The sequence below is a fragment of the Corvus hawaiiensis genome, chromosome 29 (genome assembly GCF_020740725.1).
Source record: "Corvus hawaiiensis isolate bCorHaw1 chromosome 29, bCorHaw1.pri.cur, whole genome shotgun sequence".
In the NCBI taxonomy this organism is placed as follows: Eukaryota; Metazoa; Chordata; class Aves; order Passeriformes; family Corvidae; genus Corvus; species Corvus hawaiiensis.
In genome coordinates, this window is record NC_063241.1 from 2,911,946 (window position 1) to 2,927,952 (window position 16,007).

Genomic DNA, 16,007 nt, shown 5'->3' on the forward strand with positions numbered 1-16,007 from the left:
GGAGGAAGGGAGCAGCAGAATTCCTCCGGGGATGGGGGAACATCCAGAACTTTCCATCCCGGCTTCTCCCCCGGAGCGGGATCCCGCTCTTCCCGTGGCTTTTCCTCCCTGGAACTGGACGGGGAACGCTCCGCTCCCTCCCCTTTGTCCCGTCAGCGAAATTCCAGCGGTTTTATTCCCGCCTCAAACGCCTCGTTAACCCTTAATTGCTGTTAATTAACCCTTCGCTGGTGGTCAGGACCTTTCCGTTCCAGGCGCATCCCGTTTTTCCCGGAGTTCGGTCGGGATGGGAGGAGGGAAAAAGGGGGATCCTGAAGGGATTCGGGGCGCCCAAAAACTCCTGGCTGCCCCAAAAAAAAAAAAAAGACTTTTTGGGACACCTGGATGCTCCTTGCCCGTTTTGGGAATCCCGCTGGAAGCTGCTCCAGGGAAAAAAGCTGGGATTAACCCCTTGGATGCCAATTCCCGCTGTCCGTGCGGCTTCGGAGACCCCAACCCCGCCGCGGATCCTCTTTTCCCCCTTTCCCTCCAAAATCCCTATTTTCCACCGGGAATTCAATCCCAAATAAATCCGCGACTCCCAAATCCCGGCTGGGAGAGCTCGGGAGGGGGCTTTTCCCGCATTCCCAAGGATGGAAAAAAACGCCGCGGGAGCATCCGGAGGGAGGAATTTTGGCAGCTCCGGCGCCGCTTTTCCCAACCCTTCCTGATCCACCGCAGCTCCTCAGGCGCCGCTTTCCTGCCCGCGGGAAGGGTGGGAACACCCCAGGACCGGGCTGGGAAGCGCTCTGGGATCCCGGGAAGTTGCTTTTCCAGGCGTTTTTCCAGGCCAGCGGGAGCTTTGGCAGGGCCGTGCCCGGCGCCGCCGCCGTTAATCCGGGCACTGATCCCGGCTGATGCCGCAGGGTCGGGGGTCACCGGCAGCCCCCGCCATACTGCCGGCATTCCCGGCTTTCCCTCCAGCCCCATTCCCGGCTTTTTGGCCCATGGGAAGCGCATCCCGCTGAGCCCGCGATGCTCCGCACCCCGCGGCTCGCCGCGGCGCCGGGGTGGTCGCTCCTCCTTCCTCCCTCTCCTCGCTCCTCCGGCCGCTGATTCCTCCTCTCGCTCCAAGGCTGAGCGGATTCCCGGGGAAAAAAAACATGGAGCGGGAATTGCCCCGGAGCAAATCCCGGCTGCCCTCGCTGCTCCTGGCGCTGCTGGGGCTCGGCCCAGGTGAGTGAGGGGCGACTCCGAAGCCGCGGGACTCGCCTGGGATTTAGGGGTGGGGGGGGCTGCGCGACCCCATCCCGCCTCTCCCGGATCCCTGCTGGGGTTTGGGATGCTGGATCCAGAGGGTTTGGAATCCCTCCCCCCCCCCCCCCCCCCACGGTTTTGGGGTTGTTTTTTTTGGGGGGGGGCTGCGATTTTTGCCCCGGAGCCCCCCGGGATCCGCCCGGGAAGGGAAGCGGCTCCTTACGTAAAGCAGGAGCGAGGAATCCCCTTAATTCCCGGCGTGCTAATCCCAAATATTCCATAATTCCCGTAAAACCCTCCGATTCCTCCAGGAAAGCGCCTAATCGGACAGGCGGATTAATTACGGGGCGGCGGGGTTAATTTGCCTAATGATTCCTTGGCCTCGCGAGCGGGATGGGGCTGTGCCCACGAGGTGATGCCCCCCCCCAAAAAAAAAAGTCTGCCTCGGAAAGGTGGGAAAAACCCGAATTCCCACGTTTTGGAGCGCTCCAGCAGCTTTCTGGGATGCGAACGATTCCAGCTCGGAGCGTGGGGAGCGGGGGAGGACGAGGAAAAGCAGAACCAGGCTCAGGGTGAAGAAACTCGGGGTTAAAAGCGAGCCTGGAGTTGGGTTTTTTGGGGGTTTTTAGGGGGGGATTTGAGGCTCGGGATGGGTTAATCCAAGTGCCGGGAGCATGGATGGATCCTTCTTTTCCTTCTCCCTCCCCTCCCCGGCTCCTGCCGCGCTCTCGGGGCTGCGGGAGAGCCTCGTGTTCCAAAAAAAAAAAAAAAAAAAAAAAATCTGGGATAAACAGGATGAGCCGGGGAGGCGCTGGGCACGGGAGGCCTGGGCAGCAACCCCGCGCCTCTCCCGGCCCCGAACCCCCCCGGCCCCGAATCCCGGCGTGGGAAAAGTGGGAAAACTCCCGGGGAACGATGAGGGAGCCCTTGGGGGCTGCAGCTCCTGGGGGGAAACGCGGTGGTCGAGGGATGGATCCCATCGGGAGAGGGATGGATCCCATCGGGAGAGGGGATGGATCCCATCGGGGAGGGAGAGATGGATCCCATCGGGAGAGGGATGGATCCCATCGGGAGAGGGGATGGATCCCATCGGGGAGGGAGGGATGGATCCCATCGGGAGAGGGATGGATCCCATCGGGGAGGGAGGGATGGATCCCATCGGGAGAGGGATGGATCCCATCGGGAGAGGGGATGGATCCCATCGGGAGAGGGGATGGATCCCATCGGGGAGGGAGGGATGGATCCCATCGGGGAGGGATGGATGGATCCCATCGGGGAGGGATGGATCCCATTGGGGGAGGGATGGATGGATTCCGTCGGGAGGGGGATGGATCCCAATTGGGGGAATGGATCCCATCGGGGGAGGGATGGATGGAGATTCCAGCGGGGAAAATGAGGAAAAGGAGCTGCCCGAGCTGCTCCGGGAGGATCCCGAGGGGATTTGGGAAGCCTCCCCCAGCCCCTTTTTGCTCTCAGCATCCTCCCCTCCAGCCGGGTGATGCTTCACCCCCCCCCCTAAACCCCCCCAAAAAAAAAACTTCGCCGCGAGCGCTCAGAATTCCCTCGGCTTTTAAGATCGGGCTGGAAAAGCAGGAACCAAGCCCGGGATAAGCGGGATCAGAGCTCCCAAAAAACCTCCGGGAGACGCTGGAAGCGCTTTAGGAAGAGGAGCAAAGAGGCGGCGGCTCCTCCCGGGGGGGTTTTAAACCCCGGCCGCAGCTCCCGCGGGCACAAGGACGGCAGGGAGGGGACACCGGGAGCGTCCCCGAGGCCGGCAGGAGCCGTCCCATCCCGGGTGGAGCCGCCGATCCCAAAATTCCAGCGCCGTGCGTGGGATTGGGAGAGAAGGGGGGGGTTGGGGGGGATGTTCCCGGTGGCGGAGGGGCGTGGGGGGGGCGCGGGGGCCGCGGGTGGCGCAGGTGACAGCTTGGGAGGAGGAGGGAGCTGCCAGGAGCGGGGGAGGCGGCGCCGAGCGGCTCCTGGCATCGGGAATTTTTCCAGGGAGATGCCAGGGAAAAAAGAAAAAAAAAAAAAAAAACCCAAAAAAAACAACCGATCCCAACTCCAACCCCGGTGGCGGGGGAGGCTCAGATGGAGGGGCTGGAGCTGCCCCTGGGAGCCGCGGGATGAGGCTCCATCCCGAGATTTTGGGGGTTCCGTCCCTGCCTGGAGCTCCCGAGCGGCTCCTGGCATCGGGAATTTCGCAGGGAGCTCGGGCTGCTCCTAAAAACACCAAACCCCAAATCGCAGCGGGGGAGGCTCAGATGGAGGGGCCGGAGCTGCCCCTGGGAGCCGCTGGATGAGGCTCCATCCCAGTGGGAATCACCAATCCCACAGGATTTTGGGACTCTGTCCCTGCCTGGAGCTCCCGAGCGGCTCCCGGCATCGGGAATTTTGCAGAAACGCTGCCCGAAAAACCCCAAATGTTTCTCTTTCTGCCCGGAGGAGTCGCTGGGCTGAAGCCGGAGCTGCATCCCGGCGGGAATCCCGCGCATCCCGCAGGATTTCGGGGTTCCGTCCCGACCCCGACCCCTTATCTCTCTCCCCGCCCTAAACCCTTATCGGTTTTCCGCAGGGCTCTTGCAGGAGGCGCGGTTTGAGGCGGACAATGAGGTTTTGGAGATGCTGGCTGGGAATTCCACCCAGTCTCTCCTGGAGCGTTGTTCTGGTGAGAGCCCCGAGTTCAGATGGGGCCGCGACCCCAAATCTGAACCCGTAGTTAGAATTCACCTTTTTGGCCGATTTTCCCCCCCAAAACCGCTGTCCGTTCCTTCTCTTTTTTCGAGGCTCGCAAGCCCCACATCTGAACCCGTTGTTAGTTTTCACCTTTTTAAGCAATTTTTCCCCCAAAACCGCTCTTTCCCTTTCTTTTCTCGACGCTCGCAGGCCCCACATTGAACCCGTAAATAATTCACCTTTTTTGGCTGATTTCCCCCCAAAACCGCCGTTTTTCCCTCTCTTTTTTTTTTGAGACCCGTAGTTAATTCACCTTTTTTGGCTGATTTTCCCCCCAAAACCGCCGTTTTTTTCCTCTCCTTTTTTTGAGACCCGTAAATAATTCACCTTTTTTTGGCCGATTTTCCCCCCCCCAAAAACGCCGTTTTTTTTGAGGATTCCCCGCTCGCAAACCGCTCCAAAACCAGGCAACGCTGCTATGAGGAGGCTCCTTCTCCACCCCGCCTGTCCCCGCGAGGGTCCCGCCGCCCCCCGCCCGTGTCCCCAGCCTGTCCCCCACCCCTCGGTGACACTTTTCTGTCGCAGAGCTGCTCTTCGGCCAAGCCCGGGCTCAACCCCGCCAGGTCAACGGCGTCCTGGGGGGGTCCGTGCTGCTGTCGCCGGCTCTGCCCCCCAACAAGACGGTCAAGGAGATCGAGTGGAGCTTCTCCGGTGGCACCGGGGCCACCATCCAGGTGGCCGAGTTCGGCCCCGGCGGCTTCGACCGCCCCGATCCCAAGGATCGCTTCGGGAAGAGGTTGGAGATGTACAACGAGACGGCGCTGAGGATCCGGGACCTGCAGAGGGGCGACAGCGGCGTTTTTGGGGCCAGGATTAAGATGCAGCCGGCGCTGGTGGATGATCAGTCCTTCAACCTTTCGGTCTACGGTGCGTGGGGGGGTGGGAGAGGGGGGAAAAGTCCCGAGTGGGGGAATTAAATCCGGGTTTGGGTGGGGGAACGGAGGCACGGGGCGGAAAATGGGGTTGGAGGGGGGACTAAAGAGCTCTGAATATGAGAGTGGGTCCTTTTACAGGTGGGGAAACTGAGGCACGGAGCAAGGATGGGGTTGGAGGGGGAAGAGAAAGTCCCGGGTGTGAAAATTAATCCCTTTTTTGGGACGGGGAAACTGAGGCACGGAGCCAAAAATGGGGGGTGAGGGTGAACAAAAAGCCCCGAATAGGAAATTTCATCCCTTTTGAGGTGGGGAAACCGAGGCACGGAGCAAAAATTCCCATCATTAGAGTAATTATAACCCCCCCAAGCTCTGCCGAGGGGGTGCTCTGAGGGTCGCGGTGCCACCGGGGTGGCATCGAGGTGGCCAAAGCCCTGTGCCCGGTGACAGAGTCGGTGCCCAGCTCCCCAGCGGGGGTGGTTCAAGGGTCACGGTGCCATCTGGGTGCCATCAGGGTGCCATCTGGGTGGCACCCGGGTGGCATCACCCCTGTGCCCGCTGACAGAGTCGGTGCCCAGCCCCCGGACCCGCAGCCAGCTGCTGGCCAGCACCGTGGAGTGGTGCAACCTCACCCTGCAGTGCCAGGGCGCCGGCAAAGGCGCCGTCAACGTCACCTGGAAGCGCGACAGCCTCACCTGGGGCAGCCCCGGCGAGCTGGGCACCGACCGCCACCAGCTGTCCCCCGACGGCACCACCCTGCGAGTGGCACTGCCACCCACGGCCGCCAATGTCACCTACGCCTGCACCGTCAGCAACCCCGCCGACCACAAGGTCGCCCTGTTCGACCTGCAGGCCCTGTGCCAGGGCGGAGGTGAGAGCCCGGGCAGCTCGCCCGGGGGCCGGGGGCCACCCGAGGGGCTGGCGCGGCTCACGGTGCCACCCTCTGCCGCCTGCCAGGGGGACAGTCGGCCTTCTCCAAGTCGGGGTACATCGTGCTCACGCTCATCCTGGTGGCCGTGAGCCTGGGCGGAGCCTTCTGGTGCTGGAGGATGAACAGCGGCAAGGCGGCGGATCCAGGTGCGGAGATGCCCGAATTCCCCGCGGGGCTGTTTTCCCCTTTTTTCCTGGTTCCCCGTTTCCCTGGTTTTCCCGCTTTCCCGTCTCCTCGTTGTCCTGTTTCCCTGTTTGCCCGATTTCCCATTTTTCTCGTTTCCCCGTTTCCCCATTTTTCCACTTTCCCATTTTCCCTCTTTTCCCGATTTCCTATTTCCCCGTTTCCCCCCTTTCCCAGTTTTCCCATTTTCCCCTTTCCCCCATTTCCCTGTTTGCCCGATTTCCCCGTTTCCCCCCTTTCCCTGTTTCCCCATTTCCCTGTTTTTCCCGCTTTCCTGTCTCCTCGTTGTCCTGTTTCCCTGTTTCCCCCTTTTCCCCATTTCCCTGTTTGCCCGATTTCCCAGTTTTCACGTTTCCCCATTTTTCCACTTTCCCATTTTCCCTGTTTTCCCGATTTCCCCGTTTCCCCGTTTCCCCCCTTTCCCTGTTTCCCCGTTTCCCTGTTTTTCCTGCTTTCTCATCTCCTCGTTGTCCTGTTTCCCTGTTTCCCCCCTTTCCCCATTTCCCTGTTTGCCCGATTTCCCAGTTTTCACGTTTCCCCATTTTCCCTGTTTTCCCGATTTCCTATTTCCCCGTTTCCCCCTTTCCCCCCTTTCCCAGTTTTCCCATTTTCCCCTTTCCCCCCTTTCCCTGTTTGCCCGATTTCCCAGTTTTCACGTTTCCCCATTTTTCCACTTTCCCATTTTCCCTGTTTTCCCGATTTCCCCCTTTCCCCCTTTCCCAGTTTTCCCGATTTCCCCCTTTCCCAGTTTTCCCATTTTCCCCTTTCCCCCCTTTCCCTGTTTTCCCATTTTCCCCATTTTTCCTGTTTTCCCCCGTTTTTTCCCCCATTTTCCCTGCCACCCCCGCCGCGCTGAGGTGACCGTCTCCCTGGGTTTTTTCCCATGGATTTTCCCACTTTTCCGTGGATTTTCCCCGCAGCCGCCACGCCCACGGTGCCGGCCGAGGAGAGCCCCGCGGAGCCCCAGTACAGCGACATCGTCTGCAGGAGCCCCCCCGAGGGCAACGACCAGGTCGGGCCCCCCCGGGGGTCCCCAAAAACCGCGGGAGGGTCCCCAAAAGCCGGGAGGATCCCCAAAAACCGTGGGAGTCCCCAAAGACGGTGGGAGTCCCCAGAACCCGGGGGGGACCCCAAAAACCGGCAGGGGTCCCCAAAAAGCCGCCCCAAAAACCGCGGGGATCCCCAAAAACCGGGAGGGTCCCCAAAAACCGTGGGGGCCCCACCCGCGGCCACCCCACAGGATTTAGGGTTGGGGTTTCGCCCCATCCCTCAGCGGCCCCCCCGCCCCAAATTTTGTCCCCACAGGGTCCCAGCCCCCCCGAAGCCCCCCAGGAGCCCAGCGAGACCCAAAAAGCAGAACCCCAAAAAGAAGAGGCCGCAGCCCCAAAATCCCCCCCGGGGGGCGGCGAGCAGGGCCAGAGACCCCCAGAGGACACGGCCGAGGAGGTGACATAGGGCCGCAGGTGAGGGGCCCCAAAAAGGGACCTTGGGGGGACCCCAAACGAGCCGGGGTTAAAGGGCTGGGGGGGGGCGGGGGGGCTGTCCCTAAAAGGGGATTTAAGGGCTGGTGTGGGGGGCTGCCCCCAAAAGTCACCGGCGCCGGGGTCTCCTCCCTTTTTGGGGACAAGAACGGGGTCTCTGTCCCGCAGGCCCCGCAGCGCCGGAGCTCCGGGATCTCCTGGAAGGGCTGTCAGAGTGCGTCGTGTGCCAAACCCCAACCGAATCCCAAATCCAGCGCCCCAATTCCGGCTCCGGCCGCGGGAGGAGCCCCCTCGGCACCGGAGCCCCCTCGGCCCCACCACCGGACGGACTTTTCCCTCCCTTCCCACCCCAAAATCCTCGGGTTTCTCCCCAGTTCCCTGCCTGAAGCCCCCCGAGACTGCTTTGGGGAGGGGGATCCCGGCCAGAGGTGGCACTGGGGGGTCCCTGCGCGGTCCCCGCGGGTTTTGGGCTGTGGGGATGCTCTCGGCCCCACAACCGAACGGACTTTTCCCCATTCCCCACCCCAAAATCCTCGGGTTTCTCCCCAATTCCCTGCCTGAAGCCCCCCGAGACTGTTTTGGGGAGGGGGATCCCGGCCAGAGGTGGCACTGGGGGTGGCACTGGGGTGGGTCCCCGGGTGTTCCCCGCGAGTTTTGGGATGCTCCGGGATGCGAGAAAATTCGGGACTCGCCCGCCAGGCGCGGCTGTCACCGGGGCGGGGACACCGCCGAGGGCACGGGGACATCCCCTGGCCCGGCGGGGACACAGCGAGCGCCCCCCGTGGGCACAGACGGCACCTGGGGGGGCACAGGGACCCCCTCCAGCCCTCCGGGGTGCCGCAGGGTGGGGAGGGGACGCGGGGCGGGGGTGGCACCGGCGTGTCCGCCCCGTGTCCCCGCCCTGGGGTGGCACCTGCGGGGACACAGAAGGGACCGGCGCCACCACGGAGCGCACCCCCCCCTCCCCTCCCCTCGCTGTCGCACGTGTCGCCCGCGCACTGTCGCGACAGAGGGGGGCGTGCACTGTCGCGACACCGCCCGTGTGTGTCCCGCACCCCCCGCCCGCGGGCGGAACAACGAGCAAATAAATGTTGGTGACGTCAGCGGGAGGAGCCGGGGGCGGGGGGGGAGGGGCGGGCAGGTGTGAGTGGGGTGAGTGTGCAAGGGGTGGGCGAGGGGTGGGCGAGGGGTGGGCAAGGGGTGTTCGGGTACGCTCGTGTGCGCTCGGGGTGCGCTCGGGAGCGCTCGGGGTGTGCGCAGGTGCGCTCGTGTGCACTCGGGTACGCTCGGGGTGCGCTCGGGGTGTGCGCTCGTGTGCGCTCGGGAGCGCTCGTGTGCGCTCGTGTGCGCTCGGGTGCGCTCGGGTGTGTCCCAGGTTCGGGCCACGCCAGGTTCGGGCCACGCCAGGTTCGGGCCACGCCAGGTTCGGGCCGTGCCAGGTTCGGGCCATCGGCGCATCCCGGGGCCGGGGACACAGAACCGCCCGTTTCACGTGAGGCGCATCCCCAGGGCGGCCTCCAGCACCAGCCCGGCTCCAGGACCCCAACCAGGACAGCCCCGACCCCCACCAGGACACCCCCGACCCCCACCAGGACACCCCCGACCCCAACCAGGACACCCCCGGCCCCTCAGGCCCCCCCCTCCTTTAACTCCCAGCCAGCCCCCCCCGCTCTGTGTCCCACCTTGGGTACAAAGGTGGCACCTGCTCCGCGGCCAGCGCAGCTGTCGCTTATTTGACACAAGCCCGGAGCACCATCTGCCTCCTTCCTCCTCCCCTTCCCCCTTTCCTTTCCCCTTCCCTTTCCCCTTTTTCCGCCCCCTATCCCAGCTGGAAAACCAGGGCTGGGCCCCGGCGTTCTGGGACTCGCCCTCCGAGCGGCCCCCGGAGCGGCAGGGACAGCCCCCCCCGGCCCTCCCCGGCTCCCCCCGGCTCCCCCCGGCCCTCCCCGCATTGTCGCCACCCGCCCCGAGTGGCTCGCGGTGCTCCGGGCGCGCTCTGGGCGCTCGCCTTCCCTTCCTGGAGCTCCGCTCGGGGCTCCGCGCTCGCCGGGGACATGGGGACACGCCCGGGCCACCCGCGCGTCCCCGGCCCTGTCCCCCGGCTGGTGGCCCTGCTCCTCGGCGTGGCAGGTGGGTCAGGGATGCGACGGGACGGGCGAGCCGCCAGGGAATCCCGGCTTTTCCCAACCGCCCGACTCCCCGATTTTAGCGAAAAAAACCCGAGTTTTGGGGCGCCTCGGAGGTGATGGGGACAGAGGCGGCAGCGCGGGGTTGGGTCCTGGGTGGGAAATGGGGAAGTAAAGGGGATTTGGGGGGGAAAAGCAGGGATTCGCCACGGGATTCGGCTTTTCCCAACCTCCCGACTCCCGCTTTTAGCAAAAAAAACCCAAGTTTTGGGTGCTTTGGAGGTGGTGGGGACAGAGCCGGGAGTGTGGGTGGGAAATGGTGTGTGTGTGGGGGGGGAATTAAAGGAGATTTTGGGGTGAGAAACTGGGATTCGCTGCGGGATTCAGCTTTTCCCAACCTCCTGATTCCCGTTTTTAGCAAAAAACCCGAGTTTTGAGGGGCCTCGGAGGTGCTGGGGACAGAGCCGGCAGCGCGGGGCTGGGAAATGGGGCTGGGAGGGGAATTAGAGGAGATGTTTTTGGGGGAAAACAGGGATCCTTGGGTACCCTGGGACCTCTCCCCTCCCCCCCCCCCCCCCCCTCCCCCAGCTCGGTCAAGCCGCCGTTGGAAAAGGGAAAAGGAATTTTGGCAAATTTGGGACAACTCCAGACCGAAATTCGTGGCGGGAGGTGGAAGAGGGAGGCCCAAGGCCGCTCCCTCCCCGAAACCCTCGGCGGGGGGCCGGGAATTGCATCCCGAAACGCTCGGAAAAACCCTGGATGGGCTCCAGGAACGCGCGCAGGAGGGGGGGGGGGGGGGGGTGGTGTGAAATTTGAAATTCTGACATTTTTTAACCGAATCCGCGAGCGCCGCGGGTGCTCCTGAGCCGCCGAGATGTGGCTGGGGGTCCCCGAACGCGTCCCCTGCCCCCCGGCGCGGGGATGGCGGCTTCGCCTCCGCCTCGGGGCCGCTCCGGGGGCTGCGGTTTCATCGCTGTCGCCGTCGCTGTCGCCTCGCCTTCCTCCCCTGCAAACCAAAGCGGCTGCGGAGAGGGAGAGCGGGGCCGGCCCCGGGCGCACCGAACGTGGGAGCGCCGTCCCCTCGCTGTCCCTTTGTCACCTCCCCCCCCGCCCCCGGCGCCCTGCGGGGTCTGGGGGCTCAGAGGGGCGGGAGGGGCTCGTTGTCCCCCCCGGGAATGAGGAGGGAGCGGCCCTCGGGGGTCCTTGGGGACGTGGCCCGAAGGTCCGGCCGGGTTTGGGTGGGGACAGCGGCCCCTGACCGGTCCCTGTGGTGGGGATGGCGCGTGTGGGGGGACAGCGGGGGACAGCGGGGGACATTTCCCCGACCCCGGGGGTGGCACCTGATCCTTGGGGACGTTTCCCGAAGGTTTAACCCTCAACCTGCCCGGGTTTAGCCCCATTTGGGCACAGCCCCAATGCGGAAAGCGTCCCCTGTTCGTCCCTATCACGTGTGGGGTGACAGGGGGTGACATCCCCCCGGTGCCGCGGGTGTTCCCAGCCCCGCGGGTGCTCCCAGGCTGCCGGGAACGCTGCCGGGATTGGGGCTGGATGTGGGATTTCCATGAATCATCCCATGACTAAAGCGCCGGTGGGCAGCTGCCCACGGGGGGCTCCTCGGGGCGGGGGGAGGATTTGGGGTGGGCTGGGGGGAAGGGGAATGGGGGGGTCCTGGGGGAGGGAGTGGGGGGTCCTGGGGGTCTCCGTCCTCCAGAGCCTCCCTGTCGTGCCCAGGTGCTGTGGCCACCGAGCCCCGGCAGGTGAGCAGCGTCCTGGGGGAATCCGTGGTGTTTTCTCTGGATTTGTCCCACAACGGGACCGTGAAGAAGCTCGAGTGGACCTTTAGAGGTGACACCGGTGCCACCATCCTCGTGGCCGAGGTCACTGCCGGTAAATTCCACCGCCCCGACCCCGGGGACCGTTTTGGGGACAGGTTGGAGATGAATGAGACAGCGCTGAGGATCAAGGTGCTGGAGAGGGGCGATTGTGGGATCTACCAAGCTCGGATTCAGCTGTACCCGGCGCTGGTGGCGGATCAATCCTTCAACCTCTCCCTCTACGGTGGGTGCGGGAGGTCCAGATCCCCCAGATCCAGGAGATCCCGCATTCCTGGGCCCAGGGATGGATTTAGGGCCGCGGTGGGACCACCCCGTGCCGATCCCACACTCTCAGAGCCGGGGGTGGGTTTAGGACCCCGGGGATGGATTTAGGGCCCCGGTGGGACCATCCCGTGCCGATCCCACACTCCCAGAGCCGGGGGTGGGTTTAGGGCCCCAGCCGATCCCGCACTCCTGGACCCGGGGGTGGATTTCTGGACCCAGGGGTGATTTAGGGCCCCGGCAGGTCCATCCTGTGCCGATCCCACACTCTCAGAGCCGGGGGTGGGTTTAGGGCCCCGGGGATGGATTTAGGGCCGCGGTGGGACCACCCCGTGCCGATCCCACACTCCCAGAGCCGGGGGTGCGTTTAGGACCCCGGGGATGGATTTAGGGTCCCGGCAGGTCCATCCTGTGCCGATCCCACACTCCCAGAGCCGGGGGTGGGTTTAGGGCCCCAGCCGATCCCGCACTCCTGGACCCGGGGGTGGATTTCCGGACCCAGGGGTGATTTAGGGTCCCGGCAGGTCCATCCCACTCCACCCCGCACTCCCGGAGCCGGGGGTGGGTTTAGGACCCCCGCCGATCCCACACTCCCGGACCGGGGATTTGCGGGCGCTGGGAAAAGGGGAGCAGAAGCCGCGTCTGTGCCGTGGATTTTCCGGCGTTTCTGACAAACCGCGAGTCCCTCCCTGCGCCCTCCGCTGTCGTCGCTGTGTCACCGCGGTGTCGCCGGCTCGGGTGTGACCGACACGGCGCTCGCACCCCCGGCAGAGCCCCTGTCGGAGCCCGAGATCCGAATCCAGCGGCGAGCCCTCACCTCCCAGGAATGCAACCTGACCGTGCGGTGCCAGGTGCCGGCGGGCAGCGGTGCCGAGGTCACCTGGCAGCCACGGGGACACCTCTGCGGGGACAGCCAGACCCTGTGCCTGTCCCTGCCTGCCACCGCCTCCAGCTCCAGCTACACCTGCGTGGCCGGGAATGACATCCAGAGGCGGACTGCCGCCATCCACACGGGAATTCTGTGCCGCCCGCAGGGTAAAACCTCCCCCCCCCCCCCACCCCGGACTCCATCTGAGCCCGCAGCGGGGTCCTGGTGGCCACCAAGGGTTGTGTGTCCCCTGCAGGTGACAGGGACGGGCTGAGGGTCCTGTTCTGCCTGGGGTTTGTGGCCCTGGGCGTGGGAGCGGCTGGAATCGCCTGGATCCGGAGGAGGAAAAGGAGGAAAAAGGCTGCGGGAAGTGGGCACGGCTCGGCTCGGGATGGCCCCGACGGAGGTGGGGAAAGGGAGAAGGGAAAAGGGGGAAGAGGTGGGAAAAGGGGATCTGGGAAAGGGGGAGGCGACTTTTCCCTTCGTTTGGGAAAATCCCTCCTGGAAAGGGCGGCCAGGCCTTGGGAGGGGCTGCCCAGGGAGGGTTGGAGTGGCCATCCCTGGAGGGATCCCTGGAGGTGTCCGGGGGATCCCTGGAGGTGTCCGGGGGATCCCTGGAGGTGCCCGAGGGATCCCTGGAGGTGTCCGAGGGATCCCTGGAGGTGTCCGAGGGCTCCCTGGAGGTGTCCGAGGAATCCCTGGAGGTGTCCGGGGGCTCCCTGGAGGTGCCCAAGGGATCCCTGGAGGTGTCCGAGGGATCCCTGGAGGTGTCCGGGGAATCCCTGGAGGTGTCCGAGGGATCCCTGGAGGTGTCCGAGGGATCCCTGGAGGTGTCCGGGGGATTCCTGGAGGTGTCCGGGGGATCCCTGGAGGTGTCCGGGGGCTCCCTGGAGGTGTCCGAGGGATCCCTGGAGGTGTCCGGGGGATTCCTGGAGGTGTCCGGGGGATCCCTGGAGGTGTCCGGGGGCTCCCTGGAGGTGTCCGAGGGATCCCTGGAGGTGTCCGGGGGATTCCTGGAGGTGTCCGGGGGATCCCTGGCGGTGTCTGGGGGATCCCTGGAGGTGTCCGGGGGATCCCTGGAGGTGTCCGAGGGATCCCTGGAGGTGTCCGAGGATCCCTGGAGGTGTCCGGGGGATTCCTGGAGGTGTCCGAGGGATCCCTGGAGGTGTCCGGGGGATTCCTGGAGGTGTCCGGGGGATCCCTGGTGGTGTCCAGGGGATCCCTGGCGGTGTCTGGGGGATCCCTGGAGGTGTCCGGGGGATCCCTGGAGGTGTCCGAGGGATCCCTGGAGGTGTCCGGGGGATTCCTGGAGGTGTCCGGGGGATCCCTGGCGGTGTCCAGGGGATCCCTGGCGGTGTCTGGGGGATCCCTGGAGGTGTCCGAGGGATCCCTGGAGGTGTCCGGGGGATCCCTGGACATCGGTCTGGGGACCGGACACAGCTTGGACTGGGGGATCCTGGAGCTCTTTCCCAACCTCGGGAACTGCAGGATTCGGGGATTTGGGGATTCCGGGGCGGCTCCATCCCTGCTCTTCCCCCGACAGCCGCCCTCGCCCCCCGCCCCAGCCAGGACCCCTCCCCAGAGGTGGAGTACGCGCAAATCCAGAGGAGGATCCCGCGGGAACCGCAGGAGCGGGTGAGCTTTGGGACGAATTCCGCTCCTTTTGGGAGCAAATCCCAGGTTCTGGAAGTCCCTCCGTGTCGCCGATGTCCCCTGATCCAGGGGTGCCGTCCCTTCCCCATCCCCATCTCCCCGGAATTCCGACCTCCTCCTGTTTTCCTGGGCTGGGAGGGGCCTTTTCCAGGGCCCCCACGGTTGTCCCCAAGGGCTGGTGGCTCCGAAAAGGAGGGGGGACACGACCTCTTTTGTGTCCCCAAACTGCAGGACAACCCCACAACCATCTACAGCCTGCTGCAGGCGTGAGCTGGGCGGCTCCAGGTGAGTCCCAGCCGGGCCCTGCCAGCCCCAGCCGTGTCCCCAAAGTGTCCCCACCCCGCTCCGAGCCCCAGCCGGGTCCTGCCAGCCCCAGCCGTGTCCCCAAAGTGTCCCCAGCCGGGCCCTGCCACCTCCAGCTGTATCCCCAAAGTGTCCCCACCCCGCTCCAAGCCCCAGGTGGCTCCTGCCAGCCCCAACCGTGTCCCCAAAGTGTCCCCAGGTGGCTCCTGCCAGCCCCAGCCGTGTCCCCAAAGTGTCCCCACCCCGCTCCAAGCCCCAGGTGGCTCCTGCCAGCCCCAGCCATGTCCCCAAAGTGTCCCCACCTGGGCCTTGCCACCTCCAGCCATATCCCCAAAGTGTCCCCAGCTGGGCCTTGCCACCTCCAGCCGTATCCCCAAAGTGTCCCCACCCCGCTCCGAGCCCCAGGTGCCTCCTGCCACCTCCAGCCGTATCCCCAAAGTGTCCCCACCCCGCTCCGAACCCCAGGTGCCTCCTGCCACCTCCAGCCGTGTCCCCAAAGTGTCCCCACCCCGCTCCGAGCCCCAGCCGGGTCCTGCCAGCCCCAGCCGTGTCCCCAAAGTGTCCCCAGCCGGGCCCTGCCACCTCCAGCTGTATCCCCAAAGTGTCCCCACCCCGCTCCAAGCCCCAGGTGGCTCCTGCCAGCCCCAGCCGTGTCCCCAAAGTGTCCCCAGGTGGCTCCTGCCAGCCCCAACCGTGTCCCCAAAGTGTCCCCAGGTGGCTCCTGCCAGCCCCAGCCGTGTCCCCAAAGTGTCCCCAGCTGGGCCTTGCCACCTCCAGCCGTATCCCCAAAGTGTCCCCACCCCGCTCCGAGCCCCAGGTGCCTCCTGCCACCTCCAGCCGTGTCCCCAAAGTGTCCCCACCCCACTCTGAGCCCCAGGTGCCTCCTGCCAGCCCCAGCCGTGTCCCCAAAGTGTCCCCACCCCGCTCCGAGCCCCAGCCGGGTCCTGCCAGCCCCAGCCGTGTCCCCAAAGTGTCCCCAGCCGGGCCCTGCCACCTCCAGCTGTATCCCCAAAGTGTCCCCACCCCACTCTGGGCCCCAGGTGGCTCCTGCCAGCCCCAGCCGTGTCCCCAAAGTGTCCCCACCCCGCTCCGAGCTCCAGCCGGGCCCTGCCAGCCCCAGCCGTGTCCCCAAAGTGTCCCCACCCCACTCTGGGCCCCAGGTGGCTCCTGCCAGCCCCAGCCGTGTCCCCAAAGTGTCCCCACCCCGCTTTGCCCCCCTCAGGACCCCGGACAGGAGCGGCCACTGCGGAGTGAGGGACACTGGTGTCACCCCCAGGATGTCACCTCGTGTTCCCCAATCCCACTTTTTGTAGGATCGTTCCTGACTCCAATAAAAAGCAGGGAATGGTGAAACCGGGGCTGGATTTATTTGGGGTCAAAGCCGGGGGGTGTTTTGGGGTGGGTTTGGGGTGGGTTCTGGGATGTTTTGGGGCTGGGTGGGGTGTGTTTGGGGGGGCTGTTTTGGGGTGTTCCGAGTGTGTTTTGGGACTGTTTTGAGGGCGGTTTTGGGGGGTGTTTTAGG

General features: G+C 65.1%; 2 protein-coding genes across 5 annotated transcripts; both read left to right on the forward strand.

The window, feature by feature from the left end:
- The first annotated feature begins 271 nt into the window (after positions 1-271).
- LOC125318354 (SLAM family member 8-like) lies at positions 272-8,542 on the forward strand. Of its 4 annotated transcripts, XR_007200328.1 has the most exons (9): positions 653-1,215; positions 3,812-3,904; positions 4,498-4,839; positions 5,410-5,715; positions 5,802-5,921; positions 6,879-6,970; positions 7,264-7,421; positions 7,608-7,867; positions 8,043-8,542. XR_007200328.1 is itself a non-coding variant. In XM_048288972.1 (8 exons), the coding sequence occupies exons 1-7, from the start codon at positions 1,143-1,145 to the stop codon at positions 7,411-7,413; spliced, it is 1,176 nt and encodes a 391-aa protein (XP_048144929.1). In that variant the 5' UTR covers positions 653-1,142; the 3' UTR covers positions 7,414-7,421; positions 7,608-8,542. The 4 variants fall into 4 exon arrangements, 3 of the variants coding, with proteins under 3 accessions (XP_048144931.1, XP_048144929.1, XP_048144930.1); XM_048288972.1 differs by having other exon boundaries at positions 7,608-8,542; XM_048288973.1 differs by lacking the exon at positions 3,812-3,904 and having other exon boundaries at positions 658-1,215; positions 7,608-8,542.
- An 838-nt stretch (positions 8,543-9,380) lies between these two features.
- Positions 9,381-15,838, forward strand: LOC125318413. The gene is made up of 7 exons (XM_048289098.1): positions 9,381-9,569; positions 11,297-11,623; positions 12,433-12,696; positions 12,786-12,935; positions 14,073-14,164; positions 14,414-14,467; positions 15,708-15,838. Exons 1-6 carry the CDS (start codon positions 9,494-9,496, stop codon positions 14,450-14,452), a joined length of 948 nt encoding a protein of 315 aa, XP_048145055.1. The 5' UTR covers positions 9,381-9,493; the 3' UTR covers positions 14,453-14,467; positions 15,708-15,838.
- Positions 15,839-16,007: the final 169 nt, after the last annotated feature.

Bases quoted from the DNA above. Each gene is read 5' to 3' on its own strand.
- LOC125318354 (XM_048288972.1), top strand. From the start codon at position 1,143: ATGGAGCGGGAATTGCCCCGGAGCAAATCCCGGCTGCCCTCGCTGCTC. The intron at 4,840-5,409 runs GTGCGTGGGGGG...GCCCGCTGACAG, and splicing joins CTTCAACCTTTCGGTCTACG to AGTCGGTGCCCAGCCCCCGG. The intron at 6,971-7,263 runs GTCGGGCCCCCC...TTGTCCCCACAG, and splicing joins CCCCCGAGGGCAACGACCAG to GGTCCCAGCCCCCCCGAAGC.
- LOC125318413 (XM_048289098.1), top strand. From the start codon at position 9,494: ATGGGGACACGCCCGGGCCACCCGCGCGTCCCCGGCCCTGTCCCCCGG. The intron at 11,624-12,432 runs GTGGGTGCGGGA...CACCCCCGGCAG, and splicing joins CTTCAACCTCTCCCTCTACG to AGCCCCTGTCGGAGCCCGAG. The intron at 14,165-14,413 runs GTGAGCTTTGGG...CCCAAACTGCAG, and splicing joins CGCGGGAACCGCAGGAGCGG to GACAACCCCACAACCATCTA.